The sequence below is a fragment of the Microcaecilia unicolor genome, chromosome 11 (genome assembly GCF_901765095.1).
Source record: "Microcaecilia unicolor chromosome 11, aMicUni1.1, whole genome shotgun sequence".
NCBI classification, from domain to species: domain Eukaryota; kingdom Metazoa; phylum Chordata; class Amphibia; order Gymnophiona; family Siphonopidae; genus Microcaecilia; species Microcaecilia unicolor.
In genome coordinates, this window is record NC_044041.1 from 95,372,923 (window position 1) to 95,392,526 (window position 19,604).

Consider the following 19,604-nt stretch of genomic DNA (forward strand, 5'->3'; position numbering starts at 1 on the left):
TCTACTTCCATGCCCCCTGGCTCTGAATTAAAAAAGTTATGTTGGACTTTCGAAGTCGGGGTTATGTGGTCCGGCAGTAGCGCTTACAGTCGTTCAGGTTCGGCGTTTCTCTCGGGGTCTGTCTCTCAGCTCTGGTCCCGCCCTCATGTCCTGTTTCCGCTAGGGCGGGACCAGAGCTGAGAGACACACACCGAGAGAAACGCTGAGCCTGCACGGCTGTAAGCGCTACTGCCGGACCACGTAACCCCAGAAACGCCGAGCCTGCATGGCTGTAAGCGCTACTGCCGGACCACGTAACCCCGATGTCGTAAGTCCAACATTACTTTTTTAATTCGGAGCCAGGGAGCATGGAAGTGGAAGGGAGGGACAGACGGGGGACCGTGGAGCTTGGGGGGAGGGACGAAGGGAGGACCCTGAAATTCAGAGGGGGGGGCCCTGAAACTGGGAGGGAGGGGACGATCCTGTAACTCAGAGGGAGGGAGGGAGGGAAGACCATGGAATTGGGAGGAAGGAAGGGGGGGACGACCATGGAATTGGGAGGGAGGAGGGCCTCTGGAACTGGGAGGGAGGGCCCCCCCCCCCCCCCAGCCACACACTCATTCTCACTCTCTCTCTGTCACACTCGCACATTCACTCTCTCTCTCTCACACAGTCACTCTCACACACACTCTGTCAAACATACACACTCTGAAGAAAACCTTCTGAGCGCCCATTTCATTTACGTCTGAAATGGGCCTTTTTTACTAGTCTTACATATAATTAACTTAATTTATTGTACACCTCAGACTACTGTCTGGCTCCTGTGTGACTGCTGATGGGGACCTGAAGTAAGTACTTCACACTCGGTCTCCAAAAACCCAAGACCAGGAGGCATATTTTCAAAGCACTTAGCCTTCCAAAGTTCCATAGGTTTCTATGGAACTTTGGAAGGCTAAGTGCTTTGAAAATATGCCTCCAGGTCACGGAATGTACCTCCTGACTGTGAAGCTGCTTCTGGTTGAAAGCAGCAGGTTGCACTCAGTTTTCATGTATGTAAACTAAACAAGCATCTATGGGTGTGTGGCAGCAGTGGCAGCTGCAGTGTTCCTGGGACACTGGCAGCAGATCTAGGCACACTTCTTCCTGTGAGAGCCAGGGCTGCCGAGAGACTGGGCAAGGCCCGGGATAATGCCACCCCCTTGGCCCCCCCTCGACCGGGCCAGTCCCTCTCTCCACCCCCTGGCCCTCTGCACAGACCTTAAGTGCCTCCCCCACCTTAGAAAGCAAGCAGTGACAGACCACTGCTTCCTTCCTTGCCCCGCCGTCATGGAAGTGACGTCAGGCGAGGGCGGAACACGGAAGGAAGGAGTCGTGCCACTGCTTGCTTTTGAAGGTGAGGGAGGTGCTTAAGGTCAGTTCCAGAGCGATGGAGGACGGGTGGGCAGAACTGCGGGGGCGGCGCTGCCCCCCCCCCCCCCTGGAGACCCAGGCCCGGAGAATTTTGTCCCCCCTGTCCCCCACTCTCGGCAGCGGCCCTGGTGAGAGCAACAAAGGAAGACAAAGTTTTCACCTGGAGAGGCCAGTAATTCCCTGCAACATCATCAGTTATTAATATTTTGCTTTCAGGCATGGGGGGAGAGGGCAGGGAGCAGACTAGCAGACTACAGCTGGAGAAGTTGGTACCCTCCCACTTAAGTTCAGGTCGTTCCCCCTCTCTCCCCATCAACCATCGGTGTATGACAAACACAATACTAAGTCATTTGTGACACGCAAGTCCTGAAGTTTACATATTCCATTTCATAAATTTAAAATTAAATTTATTGTACTAACTTAGAGGTCTGGACATTTTATTTTTACATCGTGTTGGTCCCAGTTCCTACTTTATTGTCTCTCCTGTCTTGTTCTATTTCTTTGCTACAGCTGTCTCTGACATTGATCCTTCCCTTATGTGTCTTATCTCCTTTTTGTCTTTTCAGCCTCTCAATACATCCAAACTTAATCTTCTTTCTAACCCTTGTCCTTCTTTTCATGTACCTTATAACTTTCCATATTGGTCTCTCATTCCTTTGCTGTCCCACCACTCCTTCTCCAGCCTGCTATTCTTTACCACAGTGGCATACCAAGGGCGGGGCAGTGGGGGCAGTCCGCCACGGGTGCACGCTGTTGGAAGGTGCAGAGAGCAGCTGCATGCCTGTCATCTCTGCTGGTTCCCTGCTCCCTCTGCTCCGGAACAGGTTACTTGCTGTTCCGGGGCAGAGGGAGCAGGGAGCCAGAGGAGCTGACAGGCAAGTGGCTGCTCTCTGCACCCTCCAGCAGCCAAGAATACACCCGGGGGGGGGGGGGGGCTTGATGCAGCGGGGAGAGGGTTGCCTTTGGCCTGGGGGGGTGTCGTGCTGCACCCTGGGGACGGACGGATGCCGATGCACCGGGGGGGGGGGGGGGTGCGTAGCAGTGATATTGTATGTAGCATCCAGTACAACATTTGCACCTCTATATCCGGTTTGCTGCTATCAGTAATTATCTTGCTACCCCTTCTTGGCCTATCCCATGTGCTTCCGACATTTCCACTTTCCTTGTTATCAGCAGCAGATGAATCCATTAACTGATGGGTTGTATCCACTTACCAGCAGGTGAAGATAGAGAACACTGAAAAACCACAGTGACCCTTGGACGGCTAGCTCCTTCTGCCTTCAGTATTTCTCTATCCCAGCAGCTGTGGACGTAGCTTTATCAGCTCGTTGAAAAATCTCTGCCAAGGGTGGCTCCTGTGCTTTGCCAGTTGAGCAGGGGTGTTGTGGCAGGTGGTGCCCACTTAAAAGGCATATAGGTTCGCCCTTTCCCTGCCTTACCCATTCCCTCTGCCTCCCAGAGTCCCTCTGTTGCTGCCTGCCTCCAACTTTCCTCACAGCGTTACAAAAAAAAAAAAAAAAATGACGCACTTTTGCTGCGCAGCTATTCTGAGGCTTTATCATGCATGCAGCTTGACCATAGCTCAGTGACTCGGTCTTTTGAGGTGAGAGTGGTGCTCAGCTCCTCCGGGGAGGTCCTGCGGACGCCGTTCCTAATGGGGTAACTTTTGGCGCAAAGACACCATTATATTGCTATATTTCTTTACAGTTCGCCAATGGCTGCGGAGGGAGTTAAACGATGCTCCCGTTGCGGTAAACGCAGATCAGCAATGGGGGGTCTGTGTAAGACATGCTCCTTACACGCTCGTGGTAGTATGAGCATGGTGAGCGATGATTCTTCCCGCTCGATCTAGCTGGCAGCGGGTGCCATATTGAAAGTGCCGCATGTCTCGACCCTCGCGGTTGCAGAGGAGTCATAGTATAGGGCAGGGGCGTAGCTACGGGTGGGCCTGGCTGGGCCCAGGCCCACCCAATTTCAGCCCAGGCCCGCCCAGCGCCAGCCCCAGCACCCATTGCCGGCCACTGCTGCTTTTCCTGTTGAGCAGCAGGGCCGGCGCTACGAAAAGAAGAAGCGCTAACGGCGCTAAGGACGAAAAATGTTTAAAAAAAAAAAAAAAAAAGCGCGGCAACGGCAGGCACTGTCTAGGCAGCCTTGAGGCATTGCCTGCTGGCTCCTCCCGTCTCCTACGTCCGGAAGGATGCAGAAAGAAAGAGGGGAGACTACTGGAAGGATGGGGCGAGAGAGGGGAGACTGGAAGGATGGGGAGAGAAAGAAGAGAGCTGCTGGATGGAAAAGGAGAGTAGTGAAAGACTGGAGAATAAGAGGAAGGAGCATGGGGAGAACAAGGGTGAGAAAAAGATGAAAAGCCATAAGTAGATGAAGGAAATTAAAGAATGGATAGTAAGAATGAATTAAATCAGGACAGAGAGAGAGAGAGAGGCAGAAAAATATAGAAGAAAGCAAAGAAAAAGGAGAGAAAAATGAGAAATGGCCAGGAAACCGTGGCAGAAGAGTAAAGCGAAAAAGAAGGAAAGCAGAATCTAGAGACTGGAGCGACACAATGAGAAAAAGTAAATGGCCATACAACAAAGGTAAAGAAAATAATTTTATTTTAATTTAGGATTAAGTAATATGGTGTTAATAAAGTTTCTGAGACCAATACTTCCTTCCTTAGGTCAGGAGAGGATACCGTAACAGCATTATACTGACCTGAGGCAGGAGGTTTTGGCCTCTGAAAGCTCACTGAAAAGGGTGTTAGGCTATTAAATAAATTTTCTGAAATCTGATGCACTGAAAAGCAGCACTTTACCCTGTGTGACAAATGCATCTGATTAGCGTGACTAAATTTTGCTGGGGGAAGGGGGTACAGAGAAAATTTTGTGCCCACCCACTTTGGGTTCAGGCCCATCCAAAATTGGCAGTCTGGCTACGCCACTGGTATAGGGGGACGCCTCGTGTTGAGGCTGCCAGAGGAGCTCCTACATCTGTTTCTCCTAATTTGGAGCGTCTTTATCCCCTGAGTTTGTGCTTTTAATGCATAAAGCCTTCATGCTGAAAATAGCTGTGCCGCAGGTGTATGACAATGCGGTGCATTCTTGATCCCCTTCAGGTGTTGATAGCTCGGGGCTGTCTACAGAGGGTATTTCCTCCCCCGAGTGTTGCAAAAACGTTAAACATAGACGGTTAAATTCACCATTGGAAAGCGTCGCTTCTCCCTTCCCCCCACCCCCCCCGGTCAGGCTGTGGTTAGTGTGAGGGATCTGGCAGGCCCTCATGGACTGATGATCCCGATGAGGGTGGCAGTTCGCCACTGGATACGAATGAGTCCAATGTTGTTCGGATTTTCCACCGCGACGAGCTGTCAGCTCTCATTTCTGACGGCTTGCAGGACCTCTCGATTGAAGACCCTGCTGAAGGCAAGGACTCCTGTGTTAATCTTAGGATGGCAAGTAGTAAGAAGCCTTTCCTGTGGATGACTCCATCCAACAGCTTTTTTTCTGCTCTATGGTCTGACCCCGATGGGCCTTTGAAAGTGGCCAGGGCTATGGGTCAGCTTTCCCCTCTGATTGAGGAGCACTTGGCCCCTTTGGGGATGCCTAAAGTGGAATGCGTTGGTCACGGCACTGACTAAAAATACCATCCTCCCAGTACAGGGAGGGGTCGCATTGAAAGACATGCAAGACCGGCGGCTGGAATCCGTGCTTAAGTGGTCCTTTTAAATTTCCGGCCTGGCTTTAAGGGTGTGTATTTGCTGTTCCTATGCAGCCCGGGCATGTCTTTCCTGGCTACAACAGGCAGTGGGATAGCCCGCGGATGGCCCGGAGGCCCCTCTCTGAGGTTTGCCCGCGAATGGAGTTGGCCCTGTCATTTCTGGCTTACGCCCTTCTTGATCTGGTAAGAGCTTCGGCTAAACAGATGTCTGTGGCTTTTTCTTGCCCGCACCTTCTTTGGCTATGGCATTGGGCGGCTGACATGGCTGGTGTGGTTACCCCTTTCAAGGCCTCCTGTTTCTTGGAGAGGATTTGGAGAATATTGTTAAACACCTAGGGGACTCTGAGGCCCAGCAGTAGCCTGAGGATAGGCCGCGCCCTTCTTCCAAGTGTCCTATAATTACCTCCTCCTCTACACCCCGCTTCCATGAAGCTCGCAGGTATCGCCCGGGGCACTCTGCTGGGTTTTCTTTACATGCCCGCTTTCAGCAGAGGAACTCCTTTCGCTCGGACAAGCGTTCCGCAGCAGCCGTGTCTCAGCCTGGAGTTCAGGAGCATCCTGCACAATGATGGGATGCCGGTCCACTCCTCAATTACTGCAGTAGGAGGATGACTTTCCCTCTTTCTAGGAGGAGTGGACCAAGATTACCTCGGATCAGTGGCTCCTGGACCTGATCAGAGAACGTTACCGATTGGTGAAATATTAGTCATGCAGCAGAATTTTGACTAGATTGAAAAGGAGAAAGATGGCTGAGTGGAAGACCTGTGAGAAGCAAATTGCAGTACTGTAAGCGAGAGGTGATAAGAGTGTGGATGAGGTTTCTTGTAGCACGCTCAGAAAGGAAATGCTGAATTTTAGAGATATTACACATGAAGAAACGACAGGTTTTACCTATTTCTTTAATATGTGCAGAGAAGGAGAGGGAGGAGTCAAAGATGACGCTAAGGTAACAAGCAGATGAGACAGGAAGAATGACCGTGTTGTCGAAATAGAGAGTGGAGGAAGGAGAGAAGTTGGTTTAGGTGGGAAGATAAGGAGCTCAGTTTTGGACATATTGAGCTTCAGGTGGCGGTGAGACATGAAGGCAGCAATGTCAGACAGGCAGCCACATACCTTGTCCTGGATTTCTGTCGAGATTTCTGTTGTGGAAAGCTAGATCTGGGAGTCATCAGCGTAAAGGTTATATTGAAAACCGTGGGAAGAGATCAGAGCACCAAGGGAGGAAGTATAGATGGAGAAAAGGAGAGGTCCTAGGACGGAACCTTGAGGTACACCCACTGACAGTGGGATAGCGGAAGAAGAAGATCGATCAGAGTATACACTAAAAGTATGCTGTGAGAGATAAGAAGAAAACCAGGAAAGAGCAGAATTCTGAAATCCAAGTGAGGATAGCGTGCCAAGGAGTAGGCTCTGATCAACAGTGTCAAAAGCAGCAGAAAGATCGAGAAGGATGAGGATAGAATAGAGCCCTTTGGATTTAGCCAGGAATAGATCATTGGAGACTTTAGTAAGTGCTGTTTCATTTGAATGAAGGGGTCGAAAGCCAGATTGGAGTGGATCAAGAATACCTTGAGAAGAAAGAAAGTTGAGGCAGCGACAGTGTACAGCACGTTCTAGTATCTTGGATAAGAAAGGGAGGAGGGAGATGGGGCGATAGTTGGAAGGAGAGGTAGGATCCAGAGAAGGTTTGGTTTTTTTTTAACATTTGTACCCCGCGCTTTCCCACTCATGGCAGGCTCAATGCAGCTTACATAGGCAATGGAGGGTTAAGTGACTTGCCCTGAGTCACAAGGAGCTGCCTGTGCCTGAAGTGCGAATTGAACTCAGTTCCCCAGGACCACTGTGCACCATAGTAACCACAAGGCCACTCCTTTTTGAGTAGAGGGGTGATAATGACATGTTTTTTTTTTTTTTACATTAGTACCCCGTGCTTTCCCACTCATATCGGGTTCAGTGTGGCTTACGTATTATATACAGGTACTTATTTGTACATGGGGCAATGGAGGGTTAAGTGACTTGCCCAGAGTCACAAGGAGCTGCCTGTGCCTGCAGTGGGAATCGAACCCTGTTCCCCAGGACCAAAGTCCACCACTGTAACTTACTAGTCCACTCCTCCAGGGACAGTAGCAGTGGAAAGTGATAGATTGCGGATATGACAGATGAACGGGGTGACAGCAGGAGAGATAGTGTTGAGTAGATGAGTGGGGATAGGGTCAGTGGAGCAGGTGGTTAGTTTTGAGGATGAAAGAAGAAGTAAAGTTTCTTCTTCACTGATTTCGGAAAAGGAAGCGAAGGAGGCAGGGGTACAAGGGTGGAGAGAGTGTACGAAGGGAAGAAGGAGTGGAGGAGGAGAGATGGTGAATAAAAGTTTTATCTTGTGAACCTTATCGTGAAATTAATCAGCCAGAGTCTGGGAGAAAGTGAAGGGGGAGTTGTAGGAGAAGGCACTTTGAGGAGAGGGTGTAGCATGGAAAAGAGACATCGAGGGTTTGAAGCAATAGTTAGTTAATTGGATATAATAGTCCTGTTTGGCAAGATGGAGAGCAGATTGGAAGGAGGGAAGCAGGAATTTGAAGTGTATGAAGTCAGCATGGGCACGAGATTAAAGCCAAAGGCGTTCATCATCACTCCAGCGTCCAACCCGCAAATGATCTCTTTTTAACAGAACACGATGTAAGGAAGACAGGAAATGAAGGGAGAACTCTGATTGGGGGTGACAAGGAGGGGGAACAGATGGGGGACTCTGTGTGGGCACCCTGTAGATGTGTATCCAAAGGCATTGGACCTATTTGCACCCTCCCAAACATCTGGATCCCCTGCTGTCCAGCCTTATGCATGTCGAATGCAATGTGTATAGTGTACCCATGGGAAAATTATTGAAGGAACAGCTAAATGAGATGGCTTTAGGTGTGTGGATGAAGACAGAAACATATAAGTACATAAGTAGTGCCATACTGGGAAAGACCAAAGGTCCATCTAGCCCAGCATCCTGTCACCGACAGTGGCCAATCCAGGTCAAGGGCACCTGGCACGCTCCCCAAACGTAAAAACATTCCAGACAAGTTATACCTAAAAATGCGGAATTTTTCCAAGTCCATTTAATAGCGGTCTATGGACTTGTCCTTTAGGAATCTATCTAACCCCTTTTTAAACTCCGTCAAGCTAACCGCCCGTACCACGTTCTCCGGCAACGAATTCCAGAGTCTAATTACACGTTGGGTGAAGAAAAATTTTCTCCGATTCGTTTTTAAATTTACCACACTGTAGCTTCAACTCATGCCCTCTAGTCCTAGTATTTTTGGATAGCGTGAACAGTCGCTTCACATCCACCCTGATCCATTCCACTCATTATTTTATACACTTCTATCATATCTCCCCCTCAGCCGTCTCTTCTCCAAGCTGAAAAGCCCTAGCCTTCTCAGCCTCTCTTCATAGGAAAGTCGTCCCATCCCCACTATCATTTTGGTCGCCCTTCGCTGTACCTTTTCCAATTCTACTATATCTTTTTTGAGATACGGAGACCAGTACTGAACACAATACTCCAGGTGCGGTCGCACCATGGAGCGATACAACGGCATTATAACATCCGCACACCTGGACTCCATACCCTTCCTAATAACACCCAACATTCTATTCGCTTTCCTAGCCGCAGCAGCACACTGAGCAGAAGGTTTCAGCGTATCATCGACGACGACACCCAGATCCCTTTCTTGATCCGTAACTCCTAACGCGGAACCTTGCAAGACGTAGCTATAATTCGGGTTCCTCTTACCCACATGCATCACTTTGCACTTGTCAACATTGAACTTCATCTGCCACTTGCACGCCCATTCTCCCAGTCTCGCAAGGTCCTCCTGTAATCGTTCACATTCCTCCCTGCGACTTGACGACCCTGAATAATTTTGTGTCATCGGCGAATTTAATTACCTCACTAGTTATTCCCATCTCTAGGTCATTTATAAATACATTAAAAAGCAACGGACCCAGCACAGACCCCTGCGGGACCCCACTAACTACCCTCCTCCACTGAGAATACTGGCCACGCAATCCTACTCTCTGCTTCCTATCTTTCAACCAGTTCTTAATCCATAATAATACCCTACCTCCGATTCCATGACTCTGCAATTTCTTCAGGAGTCTTTCGTGCGGCACTTTGTCAAACGCCTTCTGAAAATCCAGATATACAATATCAACCGGCTCCCCATTGTCCACATGTTTGCTTACACTGGGAAATGAAAAGTAATGTTTAATGTTTATACAAGGTCTGTGGTTATTTTTTGCTTTGTGCGGCAAGTTTTATCCACACCAGGGAAAACTGTTTAAGTCCGGCTACAGCAGCGCACAGAAGCTAATGATTGCTGTGCTTTTGGTATCTGTCTGGACCATGACCTGTGTCATTTGCGAGTAGACCTTCCAGACAACACCCTCTCCGTTTAGCCATGCAATTCCCTCTATATAATTGTACACAAGGCTTATGTCGCAAGATCATCCAGTAGATTGTACAATGTCCTGTATTCACAAAATAAATGTCACTTGCAAGTTTGCAAGAACTTCACACATCTAAACTTTGTTTGTTATTCCATACAGGTTCACAGTATGAACATATATATGTGTATAAATGAAATTCCTTTTTAAAATAAAGTTTTGGTACTTGTCTTTACAATTTAAACCACCTATCAGTAGTTATGCACATATATGAACACACGTGAATGGGTATTGCTTTATATAAAAACACACACACACACATATATATTTTTTTTTACATTTATTTATTGCATTTGTACCCCGCTCTTTCACACACATGGCAGGCTGTATGCGGCTTACATAGTAACAATAAAATAAAAAAAAGTTTTAGGAACAATATAGAGATTGTGTTAAACGCAAACTTAATCAGGTTAATGAATAAGTATCGAATAAGTTTAACATAGGAGGACTTGGTGTAAAGGTAAATGAGCATATAAATATATGACATGTTTTTAATAATTAATGGTCATTATTCAACATGTTGTCTGGTTTTCTAGTATCGGTGTGTCAGAATCTGCACAAGACAAAGGAGATTCAAAAGACCATTCCCTTACAATTGTCAACTGCATCAGTACACATAGCAACAGAAAAACAGCTGTCAGGTAGGTATGTATTTGAACACGTCCATCCGTAATCTCTTCCAGTGGCACATAATAAATACATATAACTACTATTTTACACTTCTAAAGCGCTACTAGGGTTACGCAGCGCTGTACAATTTAACATAGAAGGACAGTCCCTGCTCAAAGAGCTTACAATTTAAAGGACAAGTGTACAGTCAAAGTAGGGCAGTCAAATTGCGGCAGTCTAGATTTCCTGAAAGGTAAGAGTTAGGTGCCGAAAGCAGCATTGAAGAGGTGGGCTTTAAGCAAAGATTTGAAGATAGGCAGGGAGTGGGCTTGGCGTAAGGACTCAGGAAGTTTGTTCAAAGCATAGGGTGAAGCGAGGCCGAATGAGCGGAGCCTGGAGTTAGCGGTGGTGGAGAAGGGTACAGAGAGGAGGGATTTGTCCTGTGAACTGAGGTTTCGGGCAGGAACGTAAGGGGAGATGAGGGTAGAGAGGTAGTGAGGGGCAGCAGACTGAGTGCATTTATAGGTAAGAAGGAGAAGCTTGAACTGAATGCGGTATCTGATCGGAAGCCATATTTGTCTCTTTCCCTCTCTCTATTTTCATGCATCCTTATTATGGAAATGATATGTACCCAACTATATACAAATATATACATATAGATACACATATATATGGGAAAAGTAGGTTTTTACCTTGGTAATTTTCTTTCCTTTAGTCAGAGCAGATGAATCCATTACAAATGGGTTGTGTCCACATACCAGCAGGGGGAGATAGAGAACACTGAAAACCATAGTGCCTCCAGGACGGCTAGCTCCATCTGCCACTCATTATTTTGAAATTTCCAAAGAAGTATTACACCGCAAAGTAGAATAACATGTACTTTCCTCACAGCGAACGAACGCCACAGAACAGGAACAATAACACAAAGGAGCAACGAACTCAACCTCCTTTAGAAGATCACAAATCCTAAAGACTGTTTTCCAACTTCTACCAATGAGGGAACATGTCTTCAGGAAAACTATTAACACAAAACTGAATCAATCAGGGAGGGATCATGGATTCATCTGCTGTGACAACAGGAAAGAAAATTACCAAGGTAAGAACCTAATTTTCCCCTTCCTTGTCACCAGCAGCGGATGAATCCATAACGAATGGGATGTATCAAAGCAATCCCTACACACGGTGGTAACAAGCCACACCATGCGCAAGCACTTGTGCTCCAAAATGCACATCCCTCCTGGCGGCCACATCCAGCCTGTAATGACGGGCAAGGAGAGCTTAGAAGCCCACATCGCAGCACTACATATGTCTTGAAGACAGAGTGCTCCAGTTTCATCCGAACAAGAGGAAATTGCTCTTGTAGATTATATCTTAAAGGCGTCAGGAGGAGGCCGGACAGACAGCGGATAAGAAAAAATAGCTTCCTTAAGCCGACGGGTAGCTTTAGACGCTGGAGACCCTCTGCGAGGACCACACAATAATACAAAAAGGAGATTAGAGGCCCTGAAAGCATTCGACATTCGCAGATATTGCAACATGGCCCTGCGCACATCCAGAAGTTGCTGCTACCCAAAGGATTCCGGAAACTCCGCCCTATTAAAAGGTCAAGAAAATAGGTTGGTTTAGGTGAAACGTTGAAACCACTTTGGGCAGGAAGGAAGGCACAGTAAGTACCGTTACTCCGGACTCAGATATTTGCAGAAATGGGTCTCGACAGGACAGCGCCTGGAGCTCAGACACCCGTCTCGCCGATGTTATGGCCACCAAAAAGACCGTGTTTGGGGTCACATCCTTCTCCAAAGCCTGCCTCAGCGTCTCGAAGGGCAAACACCGAAGAGCGTTCAAAACTACCCCCAGGTTCCAGGCCAAACAAAGGCCCCACACAGGAGGGTGTAGCCGAAGCACCCCTCTAACAAACCGTGCAATGTCCGGATGCACAGCCATGGAGAGGCCAGAGAACTTCCCTCAAAAGCATTCCAATGCTGCCAGTTGAACATGCAGGGAATTATAGGCCAAGCCTTTTTGGAAACCATCCTGCAAAAAGTCAAGTATCAGCGAGACAGAAGCCCGCATAAGTGTGAGATCGCTTTAGAAGCACACCAAGCCTCAAAGTTGCGCCAGATCAGAGCATAAGCCACGAAAGTAGAACATTTGTGGGCCTGCAAGAGAGTGGAGATGACCTTGTTGGAATAGCCCTTGTCTCTCAATTGCGCCCTCTCAATAGCCATGCTGTAAGAACAAAGCGGCAGGGATCCTCTATGGTCACTGGGCCCTACGACAACAGGTTCGGTACCAGAGGCAAAGGAAGGGGAGCCTCCACCACCATCCGCCAGAGGTCCGCATACCACAGCCACCTGGGCCAATCCGGGGCAATGAGAATCACCACTCCTTCATGTAGCCGAATTAGCAGGAGGACTCGCCCTATCAAGGGCCAAGGAGGGAACACATACAAGAGGCCCGGAGGACAGGGTTGAACCAAGGCATCCAACCCTGCCGAGCGAGGATCTCTCCGTCTGCTGTAAAAGCAGGGGACTTTGGCTTTTGCACTTGATGCCATAAGATCCACTATGAGCGTCCCCCATTTGGCACAGATCTGAAGGAACACTTCTTCTGCCACTTCCCACTCCACTGGGTCAATTTGATGCCTGCTTAGATAATCGACTTTCACGTTGCTCTGACCTGCAATGTGAGCTGCTGACAGAAACTGCAGATGTAGCTCAGCCCTGTGTGAAATCTGCGCGGCCTGCGTGGCCACTGCTCTGCACAGAGTGCCGCCTTGTCGATTTATGTAAGCCATTGCTGTCATGTTTTACGACAGAACTGTGACAGCCAGTCCCTCCAGGGTCATGTAAAAGGCCAGAAGCGCCTAGAATATCGCTCTCAGCTCCAAGGAATTGATGGACCACTCTGATTCTTCGGGAGTCCACAGACCCCGGGCATACCTTCCCTGCCAATGCGCTCCCCAGCCCTGCAGGCTGGCATCTATTACCACCAGGCACCAATCGGGAAACGCTAGCGGCATTCCATGCCGCAGCATGCTGTCTGAGAGCCACCACTCCATACTGAGTTGGGCCACAGGGAGCCACGTGAGTCTGCGCTGAAAATCCTGGGACATTGGAGACCATGGTTGAAGCAGAGAAAAGTGCAGAGGTCTCATGTGCGCTCTCGCCCATAGCACCACTTCCAAGGTGGCCGTCATCAACCCAAACAGCTGGACAACATCCCAAGCTCGCGAGCGAGGCATCCTCAGGAGCAAACGGACCTGATTCTGAAGCTTGCACCGCTTTTGCTCGGGTAGAAAGACAAACCCCGAGGCTGTGTGGAACTGGACCCCCAAAGATTCTAGAGATTGAGAGGGGGTCAGGTGACTTTTGGGTATATTGATGGCCCACCCCAGAGACTGCAGTACTGAGACCACTCTGGCTGTTACATGACGACTCTATACTGCAGAGCCCGCTTCGATGAGCCAGTCGTCAAGGTACGGGTGAACCCAGATAACCTCTCGCCTGAGAAAAGCAGCTACTACCACCATTACCTTGGAAAAGGTTCGGGGAGCTATGGCGAGGCCAAAAGGCAAGGCCCGAAAAAGGAAATGGTTTCCCAATACTGCAAACCGGAGGAACCGTTGGTGCATGGGCCAAATAGCAATGTGCAATTAAGCTTCTTTGAGGTCCAGAGATGTGAGGAACTCTTCTGGCTGAACCGCCGCAATGACGGAGCGCAGGGTTTCCATGTCACAATGCCGCACTCTTAGTGACTTGTAGCCTTTCAAGTCGAGTATGGGCCAAAAAGACACGCCTTTCGCACCACCACAAAATAAATGGAGTAACGACCGCAGCCGTGTTCGGCAGGAGACACAGGGATCACTGCTCCAAGGTGCAACAAGACTTGTAAGGTCTCCTGTACCGCCGCCCGTTTGATGGCAGTGCCGCATCAGGATTCCACAAACACGTCTCTCACAGGGGCACTGAATTCCAGACGGTAACCTTCTCTGATCAGGTCCAGGACCCACTGATCTCAGGCAATCTTGGTCTACTCCTCGACAAAGAGGGAAAGGCGTCCTCCTACTGCAAGAATCCAGGAATGGACCGGTGCGCCATCATTGAGAGGGCTGCCCCTGAACTCCTGGCCTTGAGCCGGCCACTATGGAGCGTTTGTCTGAGAAAAAGGAGTTCCTCTGCTGAAAATGGGCACGTTGAGTAAACACAGCACAGCACCCCTGGCGATACCTTCGAGCTTCACAGAAGCGAGTTCTGGAAGAAGAGGGAACCACCTGACCCTTGGAAGAAGGCCGTTGCCAATCCTCAGGTAACGTCTAGGTTTTAGCAGCCCCCAGGTCTTTAACAATTTTCTCCAACTCATCTCCAAAAAGGAGAAGGCCCCAAAAGGGCAACTTCACCTGCCTTTGCTTTGAGGCTATGTCAGCTGCCCAATGCCGTAGCCATAGAAGGCGGCAGGCGGACACTGCCACAGGCATCTGTTTATTTTATTTATTGCATTTGTATCCCATATTCACCCACCCATTTGCAGGCTAAATGTGGCTTACATACATCTGTTAATATTGTTATTTCAGGATATTAGATACAGTTAATAGTGTGTAGCTATTAAAGAAGGGAAAAAGAAGAAGGAAGAGAGTGGTTAGGGTAGATATAGGAGGTGTGTGTTCATAATTGAGTGGGTTGGTGAGGTGACTTAGTGAGGTTATAGGTTTGCATTGTAGGCCTTGTTGAAGAGGAATGTCTTCAGAGATCTTCTAAAGATAGTTGTTTTGTTGATTGCTCTCAGGTCTGTGGGTAATGCATTCTATAACTGCATGCTCATGTAAGAGAAGGTAGTGGCATACATTAGCTGGTATTTAAGTCCTTTGCAGCTTGTGCACTGCAGATTGAGAAATTTGCAGGATGATCTTGTGGCATTTCTGGGTGGTAGGTGTATGAGGTTTAGCATGTACATTGGGGCGTCTGCATGAATGATTTCGTGTACAATCGTGCAGATCTTGAAGGCAATGCGTTCCTTAAGTGGGAGCCAGTGCAGTTTCTCTCTTAGGGGTTTTGCACTTTCATATTTAGTTTTTCTAAATATGAGTCTGGCGGCCGTATTATGGGCTGTTTGGAGTTTTTTGATTGTCTGTTCTTTGCACCCGATGTATAGTGCATTGCAGTAGTCCTGATGACTTATTAACATTGACTGTACTAGGGTAAGGAAGATGTATCTCGGAAAGAAATGTTTTACTCTTTTGATTTTCCACATGGTGTAGAACATCTTTTTCGTCGTGTTTTTCACGTGGGTGTCAAGACTGAGGTTTTGATCAATGGTGACTCCCAGAATTTTCAAGTTTTGTGAGACAGGAAGGGAACAGTATGGTGTGATTATGGTGGAGAAGTTTTTTGTGTTATGTTCTGAGGTGAGTACAAGACGTGGAGGGGCATAGTCGAACGGAAACGCCTATCTCCATGGGCGTTTATCTCCGAGAACGGGTCCGTGAAGGGGCGGACCGAACCGTATTTTGGAAAAACATGGACGTCTATCATTTTTTGAGCTGGGCGTTTTTTTTTTTCAGTGATAATGGAAAATGAAAGCGCCCACTTCAAAAATGAATAAATCCAAGGCACTTGTTCGTGGGAGGGGCCAGTATTCGTAGTGCACTGGTCCCCCTCACATGCCAGGACACCAACCGGGCACCCTAGGGGGCACTTAAAAAAAAAAAAAAAGTGAAACAGCTCCCAGGTGCATAGCACCCTTCCCTTGTGTGTTCAGCCCCCCAAATCCCCCTCAAAACCCACTGCCCACAAGTCTACACCATTACTATAGCCCTAAGGGGTGAAGGGAGGCACCTACATGTCGGTACAGTGGGTTTGGGAGGTGGTTTGGAGGGCTCCCATTTACCAGCACAAGTGTAACAGATAGGGGGGGATGGTCCTGTGTCCACCTGCCTGAAGTCCACTGCACCCCCTAATAACTGCTCCAGTGACCTGCATACTGCTGCCAGGGAGGTGGGTATGACATTTGAGGGTGAAAATAAAAAGTTGTGAAACAGCATATTTTGTGGTGGGAGGGAGGGGGTTTGAGACCACTGGGGGAGTCAGGGGAGGTCATCCCCGATTCCCTCCAGTGGTCATCTGGTCATTTAGGGCACTTTTTGGGCCCTTATTTGTGGAAAAACAGGGTCCAGGAAAAGTGCCATAAATTCTCGCTAAAAACACATATTTTTTTTTCCATTATCGGCAAAAGGTGCCCATCTCTGATCTACTACTACTACTTAGCATTTCTATAGCTCTACTAGGGTTACGCAGCGCTGTACAAGTTTAAACATGGGGAAGGACAGTCCCTGCTCAAGAGAGCTTACAATCTAAAGGTAACAAACTATGTAGTCAGTGTAGTCAGTGTATCATGAATGGGGAAGGTGGTTAGGCGCCAAAAGCAAGGGAGAAGAGATGGGTTTTGAGTAAGGACTTAAAGATGGGCAGGGAGGGCGCATGGCGTATGGTCTCGGGGAGTCTGTTCCAGGCATAAGGTGATGCGAGGCAGAAGGGACGGAGTCTGGAGTTAGCAGTGGTGGAGAAGGGTACAGATAGGAGTGATTTGTCCTGAGAGCGGAGGTTATGGGTGGGGACATAGGGGGAGAGGAGGGTAGAGAGGTAATGGGGGGCTGCAGATTGAGTGCATTTGAAGGTCATTAGGAGAAGCTTGAACTGAATACGGTAGTGAATCGGGAGCCAGTGAAGCGACTTGAGGAGAGGGGTGATATGAGAGTATCGGTTCACGCGGTAGATAAGACGTGCAGCGGAATTTTGGACAGATTGAAGGGGGGATAGGTGGCTAAGCGGGAGACCAGCAAGGAGAAGGTTGCAATAGTCAAGAAGAGAGGTAACGAGTGAGTGGACGAGGGTTCTGGTGGTCTGTTCAGAGAGGAATGGGCGGATTTTGCTAATATTATAGAGGAAGAAGCAACAGGTCTTAGCTGTCTGCTGGATATGGGCAGAGAAGGAGAGGGAGGAGTCGAAAATGACTCCGAGATTGCGGGCTGACGAGACGGGGAGGATGAGGGCGTTGTCAACAAAGACAGAGAGTGGGGGAACAGGAGAGGAGGGTTTGGGTGTGAAGACAAGGAGCTCAGTCTTTGCCATGTTCAGTTTCAGGTGACGGTTGGACATCCAGGCGGCGATATCTGAGAGGCAGGCCGAGACTTTGGCCTGGGTTTCGACTGTGATGTTGGGAGTGGAGAGGTAGAGCTGGGTGTCATCGGCATAGAGATGGTACTGGAAACCATGTGATGAGATCAGTGAGCCCAGGGAAGAGGTGTATATTGAGAAAAGAAGCAGTCCAAGGACAGATCCTTGGGGAACTCCAACAGAGAGCGGGACGGGGGTGGAAGAAGAGCCATTAGAAGATACTCTGAAGGTGCGTTGGGAAAGATACGAGGAGAACCAGGAGAGGACGGGGCCCTGGAATCCAAATGAGGACAGTGTGTCGAGAAGTAAATTATGATTGACGGTGTCGAAGGCGGCAGATAAGTCGAGGAGGATAAGGATGGAGTAGTGACCTTTGGATTTGGCAAGGAATAGGTCATTGCAGACTTTGGAGAGAGCTGTTTCTGTTGAGTGTAGTGGGCGAAAGCCAGATTGAAGCCGATCAAGGATGGCCTGAGAGGAGAGGAAATCAAGGCAGCGGCTGTGGACAGCTCGTTCAAGTAATTTGGAGAGGAAGGGTAGAAGGGAGATGGGGCGGTAATTGGAGGGACAGGTGGGGTCAAGTGATGGTTTTTTAAGAAGTGGAGTGACTACAGCGTGCTTGAAGGTGTCAGGGACAGTAGCAGTGGAGAGAGAGAGGTTGAGGATGTGACAGATTGAGGGGTTAACTGTAGGAGAGATGTTGGTAAGCAGATTGGTGGGAATGGGGTCAGAGGAGCAGGTGGTGCATTTAGAAGGCGAGCAGTTTTCTCTTCGGTGATCTCAGGGAAGGAGGAGGAGGAGGACAGGTTAGGTTGGTTGAGGGAGTGGGTTAAGAAGTCACAGGGAGGAGAAGGCTTGGAGGTGAATTCAAGGTTTATCTTCTGCACTTTATCGCGGAAGTAGTCAGCTAATGTTTGAGGAGAGAGTGAGGGGGGGGGTGGTAGCGGAGGGCACTTTAAGTAGGGAGTTGAGGGTTGCGAAGAGGCGACGAGGGTTGGAGGCAAGAGAATTGGTTAATTGAGAATAATATTCCTGTTTGGCAAGGAATAGGGAGGACTGGAAGGAGGATAGCATGAATTTGTAATGGGTGAATTCTGACAGGGTGCGAGATTTCCTCCAGAGTCGTTCAGCAGATCGGGTGCAGGAGCGAAGGTAACGGATGCATGGGGTTAACCAGGGCTGAGGATTAATGCGCTTAGTGGGGCGAGAGACAGATGGTGCTAGGGTATCCAGAGCAGTGGAGAGAATTTCATTGTAGGTAGAGACAGCCGTGTCGACAGATTCAGAAGACGACATGGACGGGAAGAGATTGGAGATGTGAGAGGATAGGGTAGGGGGGTCTACAGCTTGGAGATTCCTGAAGGTAGTGGTTATAGTTGGGCGAGGTTGAGGGGGAGGGTGATGAAGTGTGAGGGTGATTAGGTGATGATCTGAGATAGGAAGGACTGAGGTGCAGAAATTAGAAGGTGAGCAGGAAGAGAAGAGAACGAGGTCGAGACAATAGCCATCACGGTGAGTAGGGGCGGTAGAGGATAGTCGGAGGTTAAAGGAGGATATCAGAGTGAGGAATTTAGAAGCATAGGAGTTGGATGGGTTGTCGACGTGAATGTTAAAATCACCAAGAATGAGGGATGGAGATGCGGGATCAAGAAAGACGGTGAGCCAGGCGTCGAAGTCAGTAAGGAATGAAGAGAGGGGCTTATCAGGGGGGCGGTAGATGACGGCAACTCTGAGTGGTAATGGGTGGAATAGTCGGATGGCGTGAGCTTCAAAGGATGAGAAGCAGTGAGACTGCGGCAGGAGGAGGTGTTGGAAACTACAGGAGGGCGAGAGAAGTAGCCCGACGCCTCCGCCGCGGCCATCTGGGCGGGGAGTGTGGGAGAAGAGATAACCTCCATGACAAAGGGCAGCGACTGAGGCAGAGTTGTCAGGGGAGAGCCAGGTTTCGGTTAGGGCGAGTAGTTGAAGGGAGCGAGAGATGAAGAGATCGTGGATGAAGGGCAGTTTGTTGCAGACCGAGTGGGCATTCAACAAGGCACATGAGAAGGGGAGGGAAGAGGGGGGGAGGAGGGGAATAGAGACGAGATTGGAGGCGTCACGGAATCGTTTGTGTGGATAGGAGGAGGACAGGTGAGGGGGGCCTGGATTAGGATTAATGTCTCCCGCGGATAGCAGGAGGAGGAGCAGGAGAGTGCGGAGGAGGGTGGGGGAGGTCGGGCGACGAAGACGTGGTGCACT

The 19,604-nt window shown here is 49.0% G+C and overlaps 1 protein-coding gene across 1 annotated transcript in view; it reads left to right on the plus strand.

Moving 5' to 3' along the window:
* LOC115480944 overlaps positions 1-19,604 on the plus strand; it is a 54,794-nt gene that overhangs the window by 21,911 nt on the left and 13,279 nt on the right. The window contains exon 3 of the mRNA XM_030219928.1: positions 10,122-10,226. Coding sequence (XP_030075788.1) covers positions 10,122-10,226 — 105 coding nt within the window. The remainder of the gene's footprint in view (positions 1-10,121; positions 10,227-19,604) is intronic.